At 43.2% G+C, this 21,839-nt stretch overlaps 1 protein-coding gene across 1 annotated transcript; it reads right to left on the bottom strand.

The window, feature by feature from the left end:
* Positions 1 to 765: 765 nt before the first annotated feature.
* meak7 (MTOR associated protein, eak-7 homolog) lies at positions 766 to 16,834 on the bottom strand. Its single transcript, XM_034132894.1, is given in 11 exon segments — positions 766 to 2,793; positions 4,190 to 4,369; positions 6,588 to 6,706; positions 8,018 to 8,204; positions 11,551 to 11,660; positions 11,663 to 11,723; positions 11,725 to 11,759; positions 14,442 to 14,586; positions 14,769 to 15,032; positions 15,395 to 15,568; positions 16,762 to 16,834. Coding segments are annotated over 10 exon segments (1,392 nt in total). The 5' UTR covers positions 15,563 to 15,568; positions 16,762 to 16,834; the 3' UTR covers positions 766 to 2,670.
* Between the last annotated feature and the right edge of the window lie 5,005 nt (positions 16,835 to 21,839).

Here is a 21,839-nt window from a genome sequence, read left to right on the forward strand (position 1 = left end):
TATAATAAAAATACCCTACAGTAAAGACACTTTACAGCAAATACAACAGCACAGTTTGTTCAGAATATCAGTATGAGAAAACGACACCCTCTGTCCTTAGACCCTCACATCGTACAAGGAAAAACTTCTGGAGAACATTTTAAATCCTTACTTAAGTTAAAGTGCAACATTGTATACGCATTATGTACTTAAAGTGTGAAATATGATACGTTTTATGCTGCAGAATGATCCCTTTCTGAGTTATTTCTGTATAATTGATATCACTGGAGTAATGTGCTTCAGCCGTGATGCTGCAGTGTATACACTGCTGGATCTGTGTCAGTACAGTAGTAAGTCAAAACAACTTTAATAAAATATTCTTCTCTGAATTACAGTTATCATGGTTAAATGTAAGCGTTTAAAATAAATACTTAATTAAAATATAGCCTATCTCTGAATTGTACTTAAGTAGCCTATCTTTACCCTTTGTATGTATCTGGAATGGAAAAGGTGTAATACAATGGGGTGATCCAAGTTCCAAATGTATTCACATTTCTGGGAATAAAATAATAAAATGATTTCCATACACAAATATTAAGACAAGAACAAACATTCTTCATGAAACCATGTCCACCGTGCCATTGTGTGAATTTCTGTAAGATTATATAAGACATTTGCATGTGGAACTTGCCTCAGTAATTTGCATGTTAGCGGAACAGAAGGGGGGGGGGGGGTGTTAATACAGATACAGAGCAGCCTTTCAGTCTCAGAGCAGGTTCGTATTAGTTCAGATCCACTCATTTATTTTCATGCCAACTTTTACAACTCAAAGTCAGACAAGATCAGATGAAGATACATTTCACTGGGCTGAGAAACACCAGAGACAGCAGTTCCGCCTTCCAGCCAGTGTTTCCTTTATTCACTGAAATAATGTTTTCCACACACACACACACACACACACACACACACACACACACACACACACACACACACACACACACACACACACACACACACACACACACACACACACACACACACACACACACACACACACACACACACACACACAGAAAATCCTACATCCAGTTAAAACACCATATATTACGACAATTGTAATTATAGTAAGAGGTAATAATCATGATTTGATCTATTATGTGAGTATGTCCTGAAGATATTTTAGAGTTTGAATTGGTCAGCAAACAGATAAATATATGAATTCACTAGACCTAAGTTTTGGATATATTTTTTAGGGTTGTGTTTTCACATTATACCAAATGTTTCAAACCATTTTCCATCCAGGAGAAATCTTAAACTGTAATAAAGCTAACGGTCAGTTTCATATTGTCTCCTGTAATAGCCAATCCCCTTTAAGCAAACCTCAGCCTGTCGATTGTCTGCCAGAAGCTGTCACCATGTTATCAAATTGTAAGCCAGAATTCTTCTTAGACTTTTTTGTATCTCTTGGTTGTTTGAAGTCTTTAGCAAAACAAGTTGAGCTAGCTTTAGCAGCAGCCAGTGCCGGGGTAAAAACACTTTATAACGTGAAACTGCTCTGCCGCTTTTTATCCACGGGTCTGTTTGTTTTTGACAAGAGGAGACAGACCTCGGCTAGTCACTCTGCTCCCGGTTCAAACCTTTTGAAAGGATGAACATGTGAAGGGATCCTAACCAGGAGGAGCTGACTGCATTCCATATAACATCTCCCATGATACCACTCTTCCTCTTACACCACACGTTATTCTGTTTGATATACTCAATCAATATATTTGATAAATAAACAATACATATATAGGTGTTACATCTGAGCTGTGATAAGCTGGCCTGCTTCTTCAGTTTATTGCAAGCGTTTGTTCATAACATAACACATGTTGACCTGCTGCAAATCCTCAGTTAGTTGTACTTGATATTCAAACCTGAACCACTACAATGAGAAAATAAAATGCACAGCATCACATCTGCATACACAACACAGTCTGTCACTATGACACATTTCACAGGCATTCCTCTATTGGTCAGTTTGAGGAGCGATGAAGGAATAACTGATAAACAGTCAACCTCTCCTCTGGTAGTGGACTCACTCCCGGAGTCACTCCTAAGCTTCTCAGACAGTTCAACTGATCAGAAGAATGTTATCATTCAGCACATGTTCACAGAAACTGACAACAGGCCCGTGTCAGATTCTGTCTCCCAAAAACCTTCTGCCAAACAGCATTTAACAATTAGACTTTTCTTAAAATGGGCTCACTTTCAGGACAAATCCATGTTATATTTGACTGTTATTTAACATGGCTATCAGTGGTGTAACCTTCAGTTTTGCTGTGCTTACTTTCCTCAGTAGTTTGAATGAGAAGAGAATGGAGATGATTATATCACACCCATAACTCATTGCTCCTTCTGCGCTGATGCTGAAGCCTTTAGACTTCGTTAGGCCATTGTTAGCCTGGTTTATGTCTTAATGACATCGTCCATAGCCAACCCCATATTTAACAGCTGATCCATGTAAACAAGAGAATGATTTCAGTGCTGTGTTATTCAAAACAGCTTGTTGCTAAATGAAAGGCAGCGGAAACCTCTGATATCACTATATTTGATACTGCACACTTGTCTTTAGGTGAGATATAAATGTTATCAAGCGTTGTCATGTGACAAATCCAAGTTTGTGTGAGCACCAGGTGGACGGGACATGGTTCACTGATCCTCCTCCGGCTCCCTGAGGCCCTGACTGTGCAGAGTCTTCCCCGTCATCTCCATCATGGCCTGGACCTCTGGGTCCATATCCAGGATGCTCTTTTTGCCCTGTCCCTCCTCGCCCTGAAACACAAAGAATACAGAGATATCTCAAGTGGAAGTCTTTACAGTCTGAAGGAAACGCTTCCCTATAGGTGGTGTAGTCACAGGCCTGGTGTTCTGCTATGGAGGCCTGGTGTTCTGCTATGGAGGCCTGGTGTTCTGCTATGGAGGCCTGGTGTTCTGCTATGGAGGCCTGGTGTTCTGCTATGGAGACCTGATGTTCTGCTATGGAGGCCTGATGTTCTGCTATGGAGGCCTGATGTTCTGCTATGGAGACCTGATGTTCTGCTATGGAGGCCTGGTGTTCTGCTATGGAGGCCTGGTGTTCTGCTATGGAGGCCTGGTGTTCTGCTATGGAGGCCTGGTGTTCTGCTATGGAGGCCTGGTGTTCTGCTATGGAGGCCTGGTGTTCTGCTATGGAGGCCCAGAGGCAAGAAAGGAAAACTGACCTCTACTGTATTCTCTTTGCTGTTTATGACTTTACACAAGTTTGAGAATAAAGGTCAAATCAAATGTTTGAAAAGGAGTTAGTGGCATGGACAACCATTTCTTTTTCATCTGTGAAAACAAGAGGAACAAAGCTTGTGCAGAGACATTTTGTTTTCAGTTTAGAACTAAGGTACATAAGCCTCTTGTGGCTCAAATGAATCAAACTATTCAAAACATTTCATCTAAAAAGGGATCTGACAATACTTCATTCCGACTTGTTCTACAAAAGGGAAAATAAAGAACTAAGGAAGAAGAATGTTTATCCTGGCCAAACCTGTGTCTGTCACCTGTCACCTGTCACTCATAAACAAAGAGGGGAACCCAGATCAGAGCTTCTGCATTCTCTTTTGGATTCGTTCAAAAGAGAACATGGGTGGTCTTTTTTTTCCCTTTCTTTTGATTCCACTGAATATGGACTTCAGTGCATGACAAATTGTAAAAATAAATATAAAGTATATATTTCATACTAAGGTCTGCTCCTCCTGACTGTGAAAATGCTGCAGCCTGTGTCTGTCCCCCTGTCTCATCCGTCCCCCAGCCTGTCAGCCCCTCACCCCCCAGCAGAGGGCCCTGCTCCATCCGTCTCCACCCACAGCATCAACCTCTGCATATTATTACTTTGGCAAAGTCCAGAACTAAGATAAGATAACAGGGACCTTTATTGATCACGTAGGGTCATTCAGGAGCTCAAGCAGGAACAGAGTGAGAGTGAAATACAGGACAGGACAGATAAGAGTTCATACAAGGATCACATTTCAATTCAAATGTCTTGGACTGACTTCTTCTACTTAAGAATGGCTCCTTCATGACTTTCGCAGGATAAATAATCCATTGAACAGTTGTTCTGATAAACCACATTATCCCCTGGCTTTATTTCCTCTATTTTGTCTTATAAAAAGAAAGAAAGAAAGAAAGAATGTCCTCTGACCTCCTGTGGTTCTGGGGGCTTCCCCACGGCCCACACCTCCACAGAGTCCAGGCTGAAGTCCTCCTCCTCAGACAGCTGGGGGCTGCCGTAGGTGGTGCACCTGGGCCGTGCACGGCTGTGACCGCGGCCAAAATCACTGTCCAGCCACAAGCCGAAGTACCCGTGCTGACCCCCCATACCCTGAGAGAGACCACATGAAGGGTTAGAAAAGAAAAACATGATCTGTCTTTGAAGTGTTTTTCCTTCTCTCCTACTTGCCAATCATCGGCCAATATTGTATTACATCAAAGTTCAATGAAAACAGGAGCATTCTTATGTCAGAATGTACTCTTTAACTGGTGATCATGAAAGTACAGTAAACATGAATACCACTTATTAAGAGATAAACATTCATTGATCTATTTATTTTTGGAAAACAAAAAGCACTCGTAGTATTGTGTTCACCATACTGCTGGTACAGTTTCAAAAGATATCCTCAACCTGTGTCTGTGTGCAGTTTGGTATCAGCAGAAAACACACATTAGTTTCTCAGAGAGGAGCTGCTAGCTTTGCTTTAGGTAAGGACTCTGTGCAGGTGTATCTCTACAATCAGCAACTTCACAAGTGATCAGGTCTATATGAAATAGTTCAGCCCTCTCTCCGGCTTACTGGCTGTTAGGCAAGGCACGTTGATTTATATAGCAACTTGCAACACAAGGCAATTCAAAGTGCTAAAGAGCATTAAGAAATAGTGCAGCGGATTCACATTATAAATGGCATTTAAAAGCAAAGTTAATCAAATAAACATAAAAAATACACGAATAAAGGTACAGTGCCGCGTAAGATATAAATAGTTCAATTAAAAGCAGCGGCAAAAAGAAAAGTCTTTCAAAGTAGTCTTCGTTGCAGCGGACCTGCAGGTTCCTGGGAGTTTGTTCCAGATGTTTAGAGCATCATAAGTGAACTTCTCCATGTGTAGTTCGGACTCTGGCTCTTTAGGGGTCCTGTTGTTGGTGTGGATTTAAACAATAGCTACTGTACTTTGATAAATAACACTCTATTGTACCCATCACAATAAAGGAGAGCTTTGACCACCAAGTATGAACAAACCATCCTTTAGTCAAAGGATGGTTTGTTCCAAACTGAAAGAAGTTCCATCATTATGTTATAACAACGGACAGTGGCCATCCTCAAAGAAAAACATAATGCTTAATAATATTGACTTGGTAAATGGGAGGGAGGCTGTGGCGCAGTGGATGGTGCGTTGGTGTTGGGATCGGGGGAGCACAGGTTCAAACCCCACTGCAGTCAGCATGTCGTTGTGTCCCTGAGACACTTCACCCCAAAGTGCTCCTGTGGGGATTGCCCACAGTATAGAGCAGGGGTCGGCAACCCCTGGCACGCGTGCCAGCATTGGCACGCGGCACCGTAACCAGTGGCACACTAGGAATAAGTGGAATAAGTGTGCAAAATATTTAAATTGTATTTTCGGATCCTGAACGAGACCGCCGCCAGAGCGCGTCTCCCCGTTACCTGCAGAAGGAAGCCATGCACGCAGCGCAGCCCCGCTCTCTTTAACTCCAGGTGACTTTCTGCCGCTTTACAAATGCCGCAGTTTTTGCGTGGCTGTGTCTTTAGTTGAAAGCCCAGTGGCGATCTGCTCATCTCTCATTGAAATAATATGCTACAAAGGGGCGGACTGGCCATCTGTGTGTTGAACTTTCCTGTCGGCTCCCAGACCGTAGTCGAGGAGGGCAGAAGCAACAAGCTTCAGGTTCAATAACCCACTTTAGCTTAAATGACTGGAGAGAGGCGAGCTCTTCTTGGGAGGCTGTTGCATTTATTTAGCTGTTCTTCTGTTTCACAAAATACATCACAGACCTCTGTTTTTCTGCTGCCTCGTTTCACTTCCAGAAACATACACACGCTCGCTCACTCTCGCTCTACCATCCACACACACACATGCACACGCCACACCCCTCTCTCTCTCTCTTAAAGGGACAGCGATCTCATCTCACTCTGCATGACCCTAATATCATAACATGTGTGTTCTGAATCTGGAGAATCACAGAACGGACGATCGTCCTTATTATTATGCCGTTTGAACCAATTATTTAAATGTGTTTGTTAAATTCGGTATCATGTAAGTTGCGCTGACAGGTCCACACACTGCTTCCCCGCAGCGAGGCCCCCCCGCCCTCCTGTTGATAGTTCACGAGCGTCAAGCTCCTACACCCCCCCCCCCCCCCCCTTGATAATTCTCGATCGTTGGCACGCTGATAACAATTTCTTTTTTTAATGGCACTTCATATCAAAAAGGTTGCCGACCCCTGGTATAGAGTATGTAAGTCACTTTGGATAAAAGCGTCTAACAAGTAACATGTAATGTCATGTAAAGTTTTAAACGGTGCAGTCTCACCAGTCCGTTGGGCATGGTCTGCTGGTTCTGGTTCAGGTACATGAAGTGCTCGTTGTATCCAGTTGCTGTGTAAACTCTCAGTCTGGGGAACACAGTGAACAGGAAGCATCTGGAGTCACCTGCACACACACACACACACACACACATTATTCAAACAAGTAGTGATGCTTCCTGAGTGTTCTGCTCTCAGAGCTGTAACATCAGGCCTGATGTGAGCTGAAGAGCACCGCTCCTACACAGCATCATGGATTTACCGCCTGAATAAACTGGTATCCATCAGATGTTAATATACATATCTTTATTCAGTTTGTTTTAAATGTATCTGTGAATTCATTCTTAAAAGGAGCAACTGTAACTAAATCTAAATTAAATCAGATGAGTGATCATTCTAAAGTATTTTTGTTGTGTGTACATTTCCCAACATAAGAAAAAGAGGAACAGCAACACACTTTGTGATTCTGCACGTTCCTGATTTACAGCTCTCTGAAATGGTGACCATGGCAGGCAATATGTCCCTCAGTAGGGTTACAGATGCTAGCCTCCGCTGGCCCAAAGTCCTTACAGGTGCTTCAAACACTGGCATGAGGTCCGACTTGTTAGTATGCAGAATGTGATAGACCAGAACTATAGAGATGGCAGACATTTTGATTGACAGATAGAGGTTTAACTAATAACATTCCCAACCGCCTAAGTGCAATGATAATGTGTGCACTGGCCTAATGATGCATAATAAAACTGATTATAATTATTTACAAAAAGAATGGTGATGCAAGGCCACTCCAAGACAAAGTGTATGAGTGAAGCTTGGAGGTAGTTTGTGAATCCTAAAGTAGCTTTATGATGTCACGTAACCATGGTAGCAAACACTTAGAGACACACTGTATGAGCATTCGCCTGATCATTACAATATAATCAACTCGAAACTTCAGTTTCAAATGACTTTCAATCCAGCAAACTACTGAGTAATAATGACTTAACACTTTAGCTAAAGGATGGTGGTGCACCTTAAGTTGCTTATATAATGTACAACCGGCAAGATTGGGTGTATATCAGATAAAAGCTACATCTGGCAGAAATCGTCTCTTCTCTTTTTGAGATGAATGGATTTGGAAGTCTTTGTTTAATAAAGACAAAATAATAAAAACCTTTCAAGCTGTCACTGGTTAGCTGTTGTATAACTATAGCTTATGCTAGGATAAGCTCAATCTACTGTTACATGGCAGTTCTATAAATAATGACAATAATTAGAGGTACATTATCTAGTATAGTATTTAAGATGCTACACTGTGTAGCATTGGTCTACTTGCTGAAGTGAGAGAGAAGGCTGATGTGTTCTCCATAACACTGTGAAGGCAGCTGATAGAGAAGACATGCTCCATCACATAGCACAGATCATCTCACATCAACAAGGGAGTGCTGTCTTCTCTCACCCTGGAACTTAGGTCTGAGCTCCCAGGCATGGGAGGCGAAGCCCCCGAAGATGTGGCCTTTTGTGTCTCTGATGAGCAGCAGGGTGGGGCCACACTTGGTCAGACCGGTCACCATCCTGGAGAAGCTCTCTCCGTGCAGCTGTGTGGAGAACACCAGTCTCCAGGGGGCGCTGTAGCTGTCCGGCAACTGGAGAGATGATAACACAGGGATAAGAATGAATGAAAATGTATTTGCTGGTGAATCCGATATATATATATATCGATTTTTTAGGTAGGCCTTTTCATTATTGTCCAAAACACATGTTTGCTGCCGCCCCCTCCACAGCAGCACATTACTCAGCTTCCTGCCGGTTCCTGTCTGCTGCGTCAGGCTGCAGGTAGGGTCAACCTTTACTGATCTTACCTGCTGCGTCAGACTGCAGGTAGGATCAACCTCTACTGATCCTGTCTGCTGCGTCAGGCTGCAGCAGGTAGGATCAACCTCTACTGATCCTGTCTGCTGCGTCAGACTGCAGGTAGGATCAACCTCTACTGATCCTGTCTGCTGCGTCAGACTGCAGGTAGGATCAACCTCTACTGATCCTGTCTGCTGCGTCAGACTGCAGGTAGGATCAACCTCTACTGATCCTGTCTGCTGCGTCAGACTGCAGGTAGGATCAACCTCTACTGATCCTGTCTGCTGCGTCAGACTGCAGGTAGGATCAACCTCTACTGATCCTGTCTGCTGCGTCAGACTGCAGGTAGGATCAACCTCTACTGATCCTGTCTGCTGCGTCAGACTGCAGGTAGGATCAACCTCTACTGATCCTGTCTGCTGCGTCAGACTGCAGGTAGGATCAACCTCTACTGATCCTGTCTGCTGCGTCAGACTGCAGGTAGGATCAACCTCTACTGATCCTGTCTGCTGCGTCAGACTGCAGGTAGGATCAACCTCTACTGATCCTGTCTGCTGCGTCAGACTGCAGGTAGGATCAACCTCTACTGATCCTGTCTGCTGCGTCAGACTGCAGCAGGTAGGATCAACCTCTACTGATCCTGTCTGCTGCGTCAGACTGCAGCAGGTAGGATCAACCTCTACTGATCCTGTCTGCTGCGTCAGACTGCAGGTAGGATCAACCTCTACTGATCCTGTCTGCTGCGTCAGACTGCAGGTAGGATCAACCTCTACTGATCCTGTCTGCTGCGTCAGACTGCAGGTAGGATCAACCTCTACTGATCCTGTCTGCTGCGTCAGACTGCAGGTAGGATCAACCTCTACTGATCCTGTCTGCTGCGTCAGACTGCAGGTAGGATCAACCTCTACTGATCCTGTCTGCTGCGTCAGACTGCAGGTAGGATCAACCTCTACTGATCCTACCTGCTGCGTCAGACTGCAGGTAGGATCAACCTCTACTGATCCTACCTGCTGCGTCAGACTGCAGGTAGGATCAACCTCTACTGATCCTGTCTGCTGCGTCAGACTGCAGCAGGTAGGATCAACCTCTACTGATCCTGTCTGCTGCGTCAGGCTGCAGCAGGTAGGATCAACCTCTACTGATCCTACCTGCTGCGTCAGGCTGCAGCAGGTAGGATCAACCTCTACTGATCCTACCTGCAGCAGTCTGACGTAGCAGGTAGGATCAACCTTTACTGATCCCCCTGGGGAAACTCCACTCTGTTTATCTCTTTTTTTATACACACAGTTGGTCCAATTGGGGGTTCGGTGCGTTGCTCAAGGACACTTCGGCAGTTCCCAGGTGAAATGGCACCTGTCCAGCTACCAGTCCACGCTCCTTATGTTTGGTCCGATCGGGGCTCAAACTGGTTCCCAGGCCAACTCCCTACAGACTGAGCCCCTGCTGCCCCATACATAAAGGCTCTGCATTTGACCCATCCAATAATGAGGAGCAGTGGGGAGCCACTATGCACATGTAGGTGCTCTGCTCAGGGGCACCTCAGCAGAACTTGGTCATTTCGGGATTTGAACCGGCAACCTACCGGCTCACTGTCTGTGGAAAAGTATAACATCAAATTCTAATTCAAACTATTAGAACTATTCCTTTAATATGAAGATATATTTCAGAACATACTGTTAATGACACCAAACGCTCTTAGTTCCTGTTATAGAAACAAAACAGAACAAATGTATTTTGATCTTTGTGCTATCAAGAATTAAGAATGACAGTGGTTAATGGTGTAGGGGTATTGGCTTTCACTGCATAACTATTGTACATACATTTACATATGTTATAAGATTTACACTAGTAAAAAGGTTTTGTAAAGTAAAAACAATATTTACACTGTGTGTTAATATACATGCAACAACCCAATCTCACATTTGTATATTTCCGTAGACAAATGACACTGTTTAGCACAAAGCTGCTGATTTGAGTACAGTTCCCCGAATGAACAATGTGTTACACTGTTTGTTACACTGTGTTACTGTTATTGTGTGTCATGTGACCCCCTGAAGGGGCTCACCCCAATAGGAACCAATGATCTAGGGAGCTGTTCACTTTGTCGAACATACAGTAGTAAATGTTTACTCAAGTTATCTTACCTCAATTCTAAGACTAACCCAAAACTAAAATGCTACTGTGTGAAGTACAGGGAAACGTAATGACGTTTAAATACCGCTGCCTGCTACACATTCATTTGACTAGTGATTGTTCATTGATTGTCATTCATTTCGCAAACGTGACCAATTTAAGCTCATACTTATTCTACGTAAAAGGACATTTCCTCCTTTCGATTGTGATATAAAATAAAAGATTATTACAGCTGGAGTAGACTCGGCCAACCGTATACTGTGTATAGCATCTACCTACAATACTGCGTCAGCGTCATTCATTTTATCCTTTTTTTTTATTTCATGGTGCGAGAAAATTGTGTTTTATTGGTGTAAATGCCAACAGATATGGATTCAACTAAAATATTTGGTTAGAAAAAACATGGTGTGAATTCTGTGAAGGATTACATTTATCTCTACAATATTCAATGTACCATTAGTGTGTTCCATTATGTTTATCCAAGTCTTCACTACGTTTTAATAAAGATCTTACAAACAAACACATCAACACACTCATCTTCATTTCTATCACAGGTAATATAACGGCATGGACAGGTGGCCGTGTTGTTGGGTTTGAGTCACGTCTACAGTTTAGTGCAGGCGCTCACCAAAGTCCAGCTGGGCCAACTGTTAGCAGTTTTCTAAAGAACAGCTGATCCAAATAAGTTCACAAGCAGCACTGAAGTCTCTCCACACACACACACACACACACACACACACACACACACACACACACACACACACACACACACACACACACACACACACACACACACACACACACACCACACACAACACACACACACACACACACACACACACACACACACACACACACACACACACACACACACACCCACCACACACACACACACACATCACATACACACACACACACACACACACACACACACACGTTTTATCAAACCAAAGGCAAAGTGACAAAAGGTTGTTCATACTGGTTCTGAATCAGTAGTATTCTGACCTGTGGTGCCAGGAACATGAGGGAGGGCAGGTCCAGCAGACACCTGAGATCTTTCCAAGGAGTGTCCCTGCAGGGGGGCAGCAGGGTGGGGGCCGGCCGGCCACTGAGGACACATCCAGAACCTCTGTTACCAGCATCTCCAGGTACAAAGACACCTGGGGGATCCTGAAGAGCCCAGTCCTCCAGACAGGAATCATCACAACCCTGATCTGAGGAGAGGAGAGGAGGAGAGGAGGAGGAGAGGAGGAGAGGAGGAGAGGAGGAGAGGAGGAGAGGAGGAGGAGAGGGAGGAGGAGAGGAGGAGAGAGGGGAGAGAGAGAGAGAGGAGAGGGGAGAGAGAGAGAGGGGAGAGGAGGAGGAGGAGGAGAGGAGGAGAGGAGGAGAGGAGGAGAGGAGGAGGAGAGGGAGAGAGAGAGAGAGGAGAGGGAGAGAGAGAGAGAGGAAAGGAGGAGGATGTTTGATGATGAACAAAGAGGGTGATGTTGGTTCAGATCCCTTGTCTTGCTGTAACTGTGTGTCAGTAGAATGAAAGTGGATGGAGCAGAGCTTCAGTACGGACTGCTCCCTGGGAAGGAGTCACCACTATGAGCCAAAGTGAGCCTGTGAAGCCACTCCATCCAGTGGACATGTTGTGGCTACAGAGAGTGAGCCTGTGAAGCCACTCCATCCAGTGGACATGTTGTGGCTACAGAGAGTGAGCCTGTGAAGCCACTCCATCCAGTGGACATGTTGTGGCTACAGAGAGTGAGTCTGTGAAGCCACTCCACTCAGTGGACATGTTGTGGCTACAGAGAGTGAGTCTGTGAAGCCACTCCATCCAGTGGACATGTTGTGGCTACAGAGAGTGAGCCTGTGAAGCCACTCCATCCAGTGGACATGTTGTGGCTACAGAGAGTGAGTCTGTGAAGCCACTCCACTCAGTGGACATGTTGTGGCTACAGAGAGTGAGTCTGTGAAGCCACTCCATTCAGTGGACATGTTGTGGCTACAGAGAGTGAGCCTGTGAAGCCACTCCACTCAGTGGACATGTTGTGGCTACAGAGAGTGAGTCTGTGAAGCCACTCCATTCAGTGGACATGTTGTGGCTACAGAGAGTGAGTCTGTGAAGCCACTCCACTCAGTGGACATGTTGTGGCTACAGAGAGTGAGTCTGTGAAGCCACTCCACTCAGTGGACATGTTGTGGCTACAGAGAGTGAGTCTGTGAAGCCACTCCATTCAGTGGACATGTTGTGGCTACAGAGAGTGAGTCTGTGAAGCCACTCCACTCAGTGGACATGTTGTGGCTACAGAGAGTGAGCCTGTGAAGCCACTCCATTCAGTGGACATGTTGTGGCTACAGAGAGTGAGTCTGTGAAGCCACTCCATTCAGTGGACATGTTGTGGCTACAGAGAGTGAGTCTGTGAAGCCACTCCACTCAGTGGACATGTTGTGGCTACAGAGAGTGAGTCTGTGAAGCCACTCCACTCAGTGGACATGTTGTGGCTACAGAGAGTGAGTCTGTGAAGCCACTCCACTCAGTGGACATGTTGTGGCTACAGAGAGTGAGCCTGTGAAGCCACTCCACTCAGTGGACATGTTGTGGCTACAGAGAGTGAGCCTGTGAAGCCACTCCACTCAGTGGACATGTTGTGGCTACAGAGAGTGAGTCTGTGAAGCCACTCCACTCAGTGGACATGTTGTGGCTACAGAGAGTGAGTCTGTGAAGCCACTCCATTCAGTGGACATGTTGTGGCTACAGAGAGTGAGTCTGTGAAGCCACTCCATCCAGTGGACATGTTGTGGCTACAGAGAGTGAGTCTCCCAAAAGCCATGAGACCAAGGTTGCGGTCGAATAGTCCATTTAGCTTAGGAACCTTCCTAACGGAGTGAAATGACCCGGAAGTCCCTCAGTGGCAGCCATGATAAGTGCCGTTCCAATTCTCTAAATGAAAGGAAAGGAGGTTTCAAACTTCCTTTATAACCTCCTTTAGCTTAGGAACCACTGGACCTCCCTCACCGAAAGGAGAGGAGAACATGCTGCCCCACAATGCCTTGCAGCCGCAGCATTTGCCGTCACACAACAGTCGGCCGTTCACGGAAACAACCGATTATGAACGAGAAATGATATCATGAAAGTTACGGTGCTTATTAAGCATTTTAAAACGTATGTGGTAAGTTGCCAAAGTGCTTTGTTTTGAACGTTCATCAGTATTATAATCAAAAAGAGAAATATGAACGTTAGTTTTTACTGAAATGATCAAATAAAGTCAACATTTCACAGTCTTTACTGAGCTGTGTGGGGTTTGTTCAACTTTTAAAAGATGTTTGAATGGTGATATACACAGTGATAGATGTTAAGGACTAACGTTTATAATAAATACATTTGTATTGATTTTAAGATCTTTTCATACAATCATACGTATTGGGATCATTTGTATTAATGTGGACCGGAGGGAGAGGGTGACGAGCATAAGTTTCACTTTCCTTTTTTATTTCAATTCCAACTTTGGTCATGAAGAATATGTTTCTCTGTTGTCCCCGTTCATAAAGCATAAAACAACAGCATCAGAGCACGGTGCAGAGTCTCTAGATGAGTTTACAGTAGTCCCTCGTTCTTATTAAACATCCATGTTGTAGTCCGCTGCATAGAAAACTGTAGTTTCCATAGTTTCCCCACAGCAGCAGACGCACATTTATGACGTCCGCTGGCGCATCATAAACACGTCGGATAGTGAAAGTGCAGTCGGATTCTCTAAAGTACCGCAGGCTATTCTCCTAAGTCCTTTTGAATTCTCCTATCCACTATCCCTTAACCCTGTGACGTTTCACTCAGAGGTCAAGGGATAGACGATAGGGTTAGAATTTAGGAGCTGATTTTTGGACTATTCGACCGCAACCCAAGTGTTTACCTGAGGGTTTAAGCTCAGAGCAGATGTGCTCTGCCAGCAGTCTGACCCCCAGAGAGCCATCCCCCATCCTCTCTGGCTCCCAGGCCTGCAGGCGCCCTCTGTGGACCACAATCTGAACTACAGTACAAATCAGGTCCTCCAGGAACTGTGGAGAAATGAAAAAAGGACCGTGATAGGGCATCAGAACAGAACAGAATCCTTTATTGTCATTAAACAGGAACAATGAGATGAGTAGAGCCATGTGACTCAGCAGGGAGGGTGTGACAGTACAACAAGTAGAGACCAACAGAAATACCATTCTGCCATTTCATTTGACCCTCCACTCACCTCTGCTACCTGCTCACAGGGGACCACAGTCACTGGCCCGGCCCCTCGCTGGGCCATGGCCCTGACCAGGGGGGCCCGCTCCTCTGCAGTGCCCCTGAGGGTGTCTGCCAGGAAGATCACCAGCTGCTCCCGCCCGACTCCAGAGGCAGCAGAGGAGCTGCTCCTCCCAGCAGCTGGGGGGGCTGCCAGCCCAGGGTCAATGCTGCACATGCACTGATAGACCCTCCTCACCATAGACTCAGGGGCCACGCTGCCCATTGAGGACTAGGAGAAGACAAAAAAGTGGATGACAGCAATGATTTTTGCTTAGTGAAAGATTGAGAAATATGCAGCATTCAATGTAGCAGTTCATTAGGTCAAAACATCACATTTTTCTGTAAACAAAGATAAGAAAGAAGTAATTTATGAAGTCGTTATTAGAATTTGAAAAACTGGACATTCTCCAAAATGTCTGTGTCATTCAGACTCATGGTAGACTTAAAATTCTTATAGATCAGGAGATATTTTTTCACCTGAGAAGAGTTTTATTTGCTAATTAGTGTCAGGCCTGATGTGACAATGTGCATCCCTGTTGAACTGTTGACAACCAACAGCTGTGTTTGTATTTACTGTTTTGACCAACACACCTGCAGCATTTCAAGCGTTAGAGTATTTCCTGCTGGGGTCTTCCCTGGGGCTCCTGAAGGCCCCCCTCCACCCTGGAGCTTGTCGAAGACCCCCTCCACCACAGGCCGCTCCTCCGGGCGAAAGCGGGCGAGCCGCTTCTGCACCGACACACTCTCAGTGTTACCCATGATGCTCTGCAATCCAACACAAAGAGTCATTAAGTACACATGCAGCAGAGTAACAAAGGTGTGGTGCTGAGGTGTCAGCTGATCCCCGCAACATCATCATGGCTGCTGCTGTTATCATTCATTTACTTATTATTGGGCTGTTTAACTATTCAGTAGGGCAGTGGTTCCAAACCTTTTGCTCATATGACGGCTTGAATGAAGCAAAGTGAAGTTGTAACCCCTCACCACAAGCTAATGCCTGGGTTTTTTCCCAAATAGATATTTAGGCTTGAGAGAAAGGTTGTTAACATTTAACAAGAATATTGATTTTTTTTTCAAAGATTGTTGCACCCAGTGGTGTACTTTTAGTCAAGTACTGTACTTAAGTACAATTGTAGGTACTTGTACTTTACTTGTGTATTTCCATTTTGTGCTACTTTTTCTACTCCACTAAAGTTCAGAGGTAAATGGTGTACATATCTGGATGAATATATCAAATATGAAATATAATCAAGTGTTAAATCAGACTTTAGTTCCACCTGGAGTCAATTCACAAGCTACCCTGCAGTATACAAAGTCATTCAAACTAGCTGCACCTTTACCAGCTTTGAGAACACTTTCATGATCAATCATTATAAAACATATCATATCTATTATTCTGAAATGGACCAATCTGCACAATGACTACTTTTACTGTCGCTACTTTAACTATATTTTGATGATAATACTTTTCTACTTTTACTTGAGTAACATTTTGAATGCAGGACTTTTGACAGAGTATTCCTACACTCTGGTACTTCTTCGCACCCGATGCTCTAGAGCTTTTCAGCACCTGTTCCACGCTGTGTTAAAAAAAAGTAGTCATGATATAGTTAACAGTAATCTTTTCGAAGACTTCATAACCCGAATACCAAATTAATAGTTTTCAAATATAGCGACCAAACTTGAAAGCAGTGAAGGACCTTAACGGCCGAAAGATACGGATATAACGTAAAACAATATCATATGTACAGTTGAGTTATTAAAGGTAGCATTGACTGTAAAAGCAATGATGCAGCTAGCTTACAGCTGATTCACTGAGCTAACGCTACATAGCAAAGCACAGCATTAACGTTAAGCTACTCCACTTCTATTCATTATGCTACAGTATAGAGCCCAGCATGACGTACGCTGTCCTGAAAGCTCAGAAACTTCGAAATGAACGTTAACGTGACGCTAACCTGTTCAGAACAGCAGCTAAGCTTTTCTCTTTATACATTCATGATTCATGTCCCTGTGACAACAAGCCCCCAGGAACTGACGTATGGCATTTGGTGCGCGAATATCCTATGCATTACGGTAGAGGCCTGGAAAAACCGCCTTCAAAATAAAAGCGCTTACTCGGTCAATAACAAATATACCTAAAAAACATACCAAACATATTCATATATACTGGAGCTTAAATTAAGAAATATGTACTATATAATGTGATCAATAATTATTTAAAACAAACTACGTATAACTACCACATTATAACTGATGATGATAGCAGGACACCCCATCTAGTCACTCAGAGAATATCAGGACAATCTGATGTGCAGTTTCAAAATAAAATACCTTTGAAGTCTCATATATGAGCTATCATCCCTCTGTTGCACCCTGAAGTGAAATAAGTCTCTGATACTGGAGAGTTTTTGTTTTATTCTTATCTAAAAACAGAGGGATGATAGTTCCAGCAAACATCCACTGATAAACTGCGATGTTAACAACCTCATGATAACGTCATATGTTTTAAACTTAGGATCATACCTGTGTTTAGTCTAGAAAAAGGTACATTTGTGCATTTTATTATAAAGTTGTGTATATTTACAGATTGTTGCAAAAACTAAGAAGCTTATAAAAATCAGGTTTAAAACTAATAGAGCTTTACAGAAAAAGTAACACAATTAAAGATGTTTGGAGTTTTATTTGAGTTATTAATTTAAATGTTTGGGAGGCCGTCCCAATGCAGTGCGCTGTATTTATACCCTTAACCCTTAATGGAGGGAACTTCATTCAGCTGCGAGTGTGGCTACAGACAGAGTTCACTCCGTCACGGAGGGGTAGGGTCGAGGGAGTGGTTTGGGATTGGGCCTTAATGTTTTAGCCATCAGTAATGTAATCTAAGTTACACAATATAAAAGTAATGTAATGTGATTACTTTCCGTTACTTTTGGATAACCTCAATATTAAATGCAAAGTCAATCAATACAAGAGAAAATAAATAAGTTGTTGTCTTATGTTAGACAACAGAACAAAGTGTCATTTTAAAGGTAGGTAAGAATGGAGAAACCAGCTCGAGTGCGCTAGAATTTGAAAGTACGCAGCCAAAAAAGATCTGCCTACAGAGCCCCTCCTCCAACACACACGAACGCGCACATGACCAATGAGGGCACGAGATAAGTTTGTGCACGAGATGGAAGGCTGACAGGCAGGTAGGCCATCCAGTTATTTTAGCCGGGCCGGCTCAGATGATTGGTCGTGCTTTTTACAGCGCTACGGTTTCTACAGATGACATTTTTTATGTATTGATTGTCAAAGCATTTAATGTATTCATTGCTATCGGGATGTTAAGAGCATTCCATGGAATATAACAAAAAGTGTTTCTGAAGTGAATTACCTACCCTACCTTTAAATAAAGAGTAAATACAGTATTTTGGTTTTATAAATCGGGTGTCCATCTACGGCATTAAAAAAAAGTATATAAAAAAGAAAAGAATGAAAGTAGCCAAAATGAAAACCAGAAAGAGAATTCAGGCAGTACGGAACCAGTTATCTGATAACATCAGTTTTTAGGTAACTGTATGGCAATAGTTGCCTTTTTTTGTATTCTGATTACGTAAACATGTCATCCATTACTCCCCAGCCTGTGATATGTTAGACATTAACACACATATATCACCTTTACAGAAACATGAGGGGGAACTATCCCATCTCTCACCAGTAGAGACTGCACAGGAGTTCTGCAGAGACTCAGAGCTCTTCAGAAACAGCAGCAGTTGAAACACGCCTTTTAAGGGCATGAGATTTACTATGTGAGTGCACTGAGCTGGGTGTGTTGCATTGTAATGAGGTCTTGTAGGACAGTGAATGCACCCACGTCAACACAGCTGAATGTGCAGCCATCTGCCCACGCCAACAACACTCTGTCAACAGGATGCCCATGATGAATCAGTGTGAGCAGCATCAAATCAACCACAAGAATATCGATTTGGAACCTAAGTAAAGAGTACATTTACAGTATAAACAACTTACAAAGTTGATAAGTGGGTCATAAATCAGTTTGACCTTTGAACCCCTTTCAACTTAACAAGAACAGTAGCTACATTTGTATCTGTCACCCTTTGCCCCTATTCTGTGAGTATCATAACCATGCTGATACTTATCTGTAATATATACTGGAGCTTGGCTGTAGGCTACTTGTCTTTTCAGTCTCTAACTCAGCTCTACAAGCTCTACACGACATTTACGTTTTTATAAAACATGTCCTCAGGTTGACCAACAGGTCAGAGGTGAATAACAAAAACCCATGTGCTTTTCGTTGTAACCAACATCTGTAAAACCAAAGAAATCAATATGATGCAAGATGTTCAGAGTATTATATTTTTGGGTCAATTCTAACAGAGGTTTGTCTCTCTTACACATAAAGACGTCTATTTGCAAAACATACTTTAATTATTTATTTTACATTACAACATTACATTTTTTGTAATGTAACGTTTTTATTATTTCATAAAAGCTTTAAAAAAATATATCGCAGGTCACACAGTAGAGTCATAGTAAATGAATAAGTCAGAGAGCTGTAAAGAGATGTACAGTTTAGCTGCTGAGGCTTAGCACTATTTTAGTATTACAAAAAACAATATGGCCACTCTGGGTTAGCAGTTGAAAAACCTATAGGTGGATAAGACCAGTTTCCCTAAATGTGATCTCTATATATCTCCTTCTCTTTTCCTCCTTTCTCTGTTTCAAGCGGGTAGCGACAGAACCAGGCGATGCACATGATATATGATCGTGTGTTTCAGCACGTTCCAATAAAAGAGAGGCTTTATCACTATGAGGTGAGCTGTGTTCATGCTTCTATACGGATTCAGCTGTCAACAAGTTGAGACTTGAGAAGTGAGCCTTGTTAGTTCTGCTTTTCTCTTCCCTCCTCTCATTTGCGTCCCTATATGGTAAATGTCTCACTGCTGAGTGACTGCACAGGAAATCCACCATTTGAATACCAAGTTCCAAAAAAGAAGAAGAAGAAAAAAAAGCCACACATACACTTTGACAGACACCCGACTTCAAAGTGTTTCTGCATGTGTAAAGCTATTCAGCGCTGGTTCACCACATGAAGTTGTAGTCACTATTTCTGTCTTTTGAGGTGCTGCAAAGAAAAAGAAATACACAATGACTTACAGTTAAAAAGATTCAAACCCAAGCATCTTTCTGCTGCTGAGGTTTCATTATGATAGGGTTCGGCCTGTGAGGCCCGTCACAAGGTCTCACAGCAAGACAAAAAAACAAATGAGTTCCAGTATACATTTGTCTTGAATGCCTGCAAGCTTTGCATGCGCTTACTGAAGGATTTCAATAAGGCGGGCCCTGAATCTGGGACATCGTGCACAGAAAACTGGACTGATCCCTGTGCCCGGGCAACAACAACATTTACCTTCTGTTTTATTTTGGTAGGTAGAAGTTTATTTGTGTGTTCTGGTGACATGGTGACATGGTGACATGGTGGGAGTATTATTGGCCACATGAAACTGAACCATTTATGGAATAGACACTTATTAAAAAGCATATCTCCCTCTGTCAGCTTCAGTGAAACACAGCTTCCTCATTCTGGTCTCTGTGACTGAGCTGATTCATCTGCTGAAATCATCCAGGATGTCGTCACAGCTTAATGTGGGTGTTAGGACTTCTGCCTTCAGGTTACTTGTAAAGTGTAACCTTATAAAGACAGCCCTCGTGCAACATGATGTCCAGGAGCTTTTCATTTTCAAATCTCACTCTTTTTCTGACATTTGTTCATCTCGAGGCATACACTATTTAACAGACATGTCCAAATGATCAAAGAATCCGTTTTATAAGGTAGAGATGCAGTACATTGCATCAATCGGATAACATGATGTCTGCACTCCATCCAGGTGGGGCAGCTCCAATGTACTGTTCACAGTCCTAAAGATTTGAACAATTTAAGAATCACAGGTCATGTCCCTCGTAAAATGTTACCCTGCAAATGTGCATGTTTGACAATAAGAAGCACTGAAGGAGCTGTTTGTACTTCCAGCAGCTAACTGTAGTGATATCAAGTGGAAACTACCATACAGCCAGTGGTGGAAGAAGTAGAAGAACTGTTACTTCAGTCAGAGTAGCAATACTACATTTGAAATGTACTTTAATAAAAGGAAAAGTCCTGCATTCAAGATCTTACTTAAGAGTCCAAAAGTATAAGCATCAAGTGTAAAGTAGCATAAACTGAGAATAAGTACCATCAAATTGTACCGAAGTACTTTACTTGAGTAGATGTACTTAGTCCATCACTGCATACAGCCAATGTGTGAGAACACTGGCCGGGGCATTCTGCTGACAATGAATACTTCCAAGTGTTGTAAATGGAATATTTGTACATTTAGGTATTGCTATACAATCTCATGACTTCTTCTAAGCCTGTATATAACCCACTCCCACACTGTCAAATCACTTCATTATTGTGTACACTATGCACACACCATTGCTGTTTGAAGATAACATTTCTGATATAAATATGCAAGTACATATCTGGTGGCATGATTGAATCAGATTCAAAAAGGAATGTGTGTATCCAGTTAGAGTTTTTTAAATCATGAATCATACACATGTAGTTATGGTATCAATGGCTGATAGCTCTCCATTTGACCCATGGCTTCATCTATAGCAATATTACAGAAGTAGTCCTGGAGAATGAGCAGTCGACCTTTCACTGTCCCCTCGTGGCTACAGAACAGTGTTGTCTGCCAATAAATAACTCTTTTACTGGCAGTCACTGATCCGTGCAGAGCAGAGAGTTATAGTTTAATTAAAAGCAGGAAATAGATGAGCATACTGTGAGGAATTGGCCTGAATGGGGGAGGCGACGATGAATACAGAGATAACACTGAATAAGAAGGAAAGTGATGGTTGGAGACAGCTAAAAGGGCTCAGAAACAGAACAGGTATTATGGTCTGACAGAGACAGACAAAGGAAAACATGGAGGAGGAAAGGAGATATGTGTTGCCTTCAGGGACACCATTGTGATGAGGGTGAGTGGAG

Source organism: Trematomus bernacchii, unplaced genomic scaffold, assembly GCF_902827165.1.
Source record: "Trematomus bernacchii unplaced genomic scaffold, fTreBer1.1, whole genome shotgun sequence".
Lineage (NCBI taxonomy): Eukaryota > Metazoa > Chordata > Actinopteri > Perciformes > Nototheniidae > Trematomus > Trematomus bernacchii.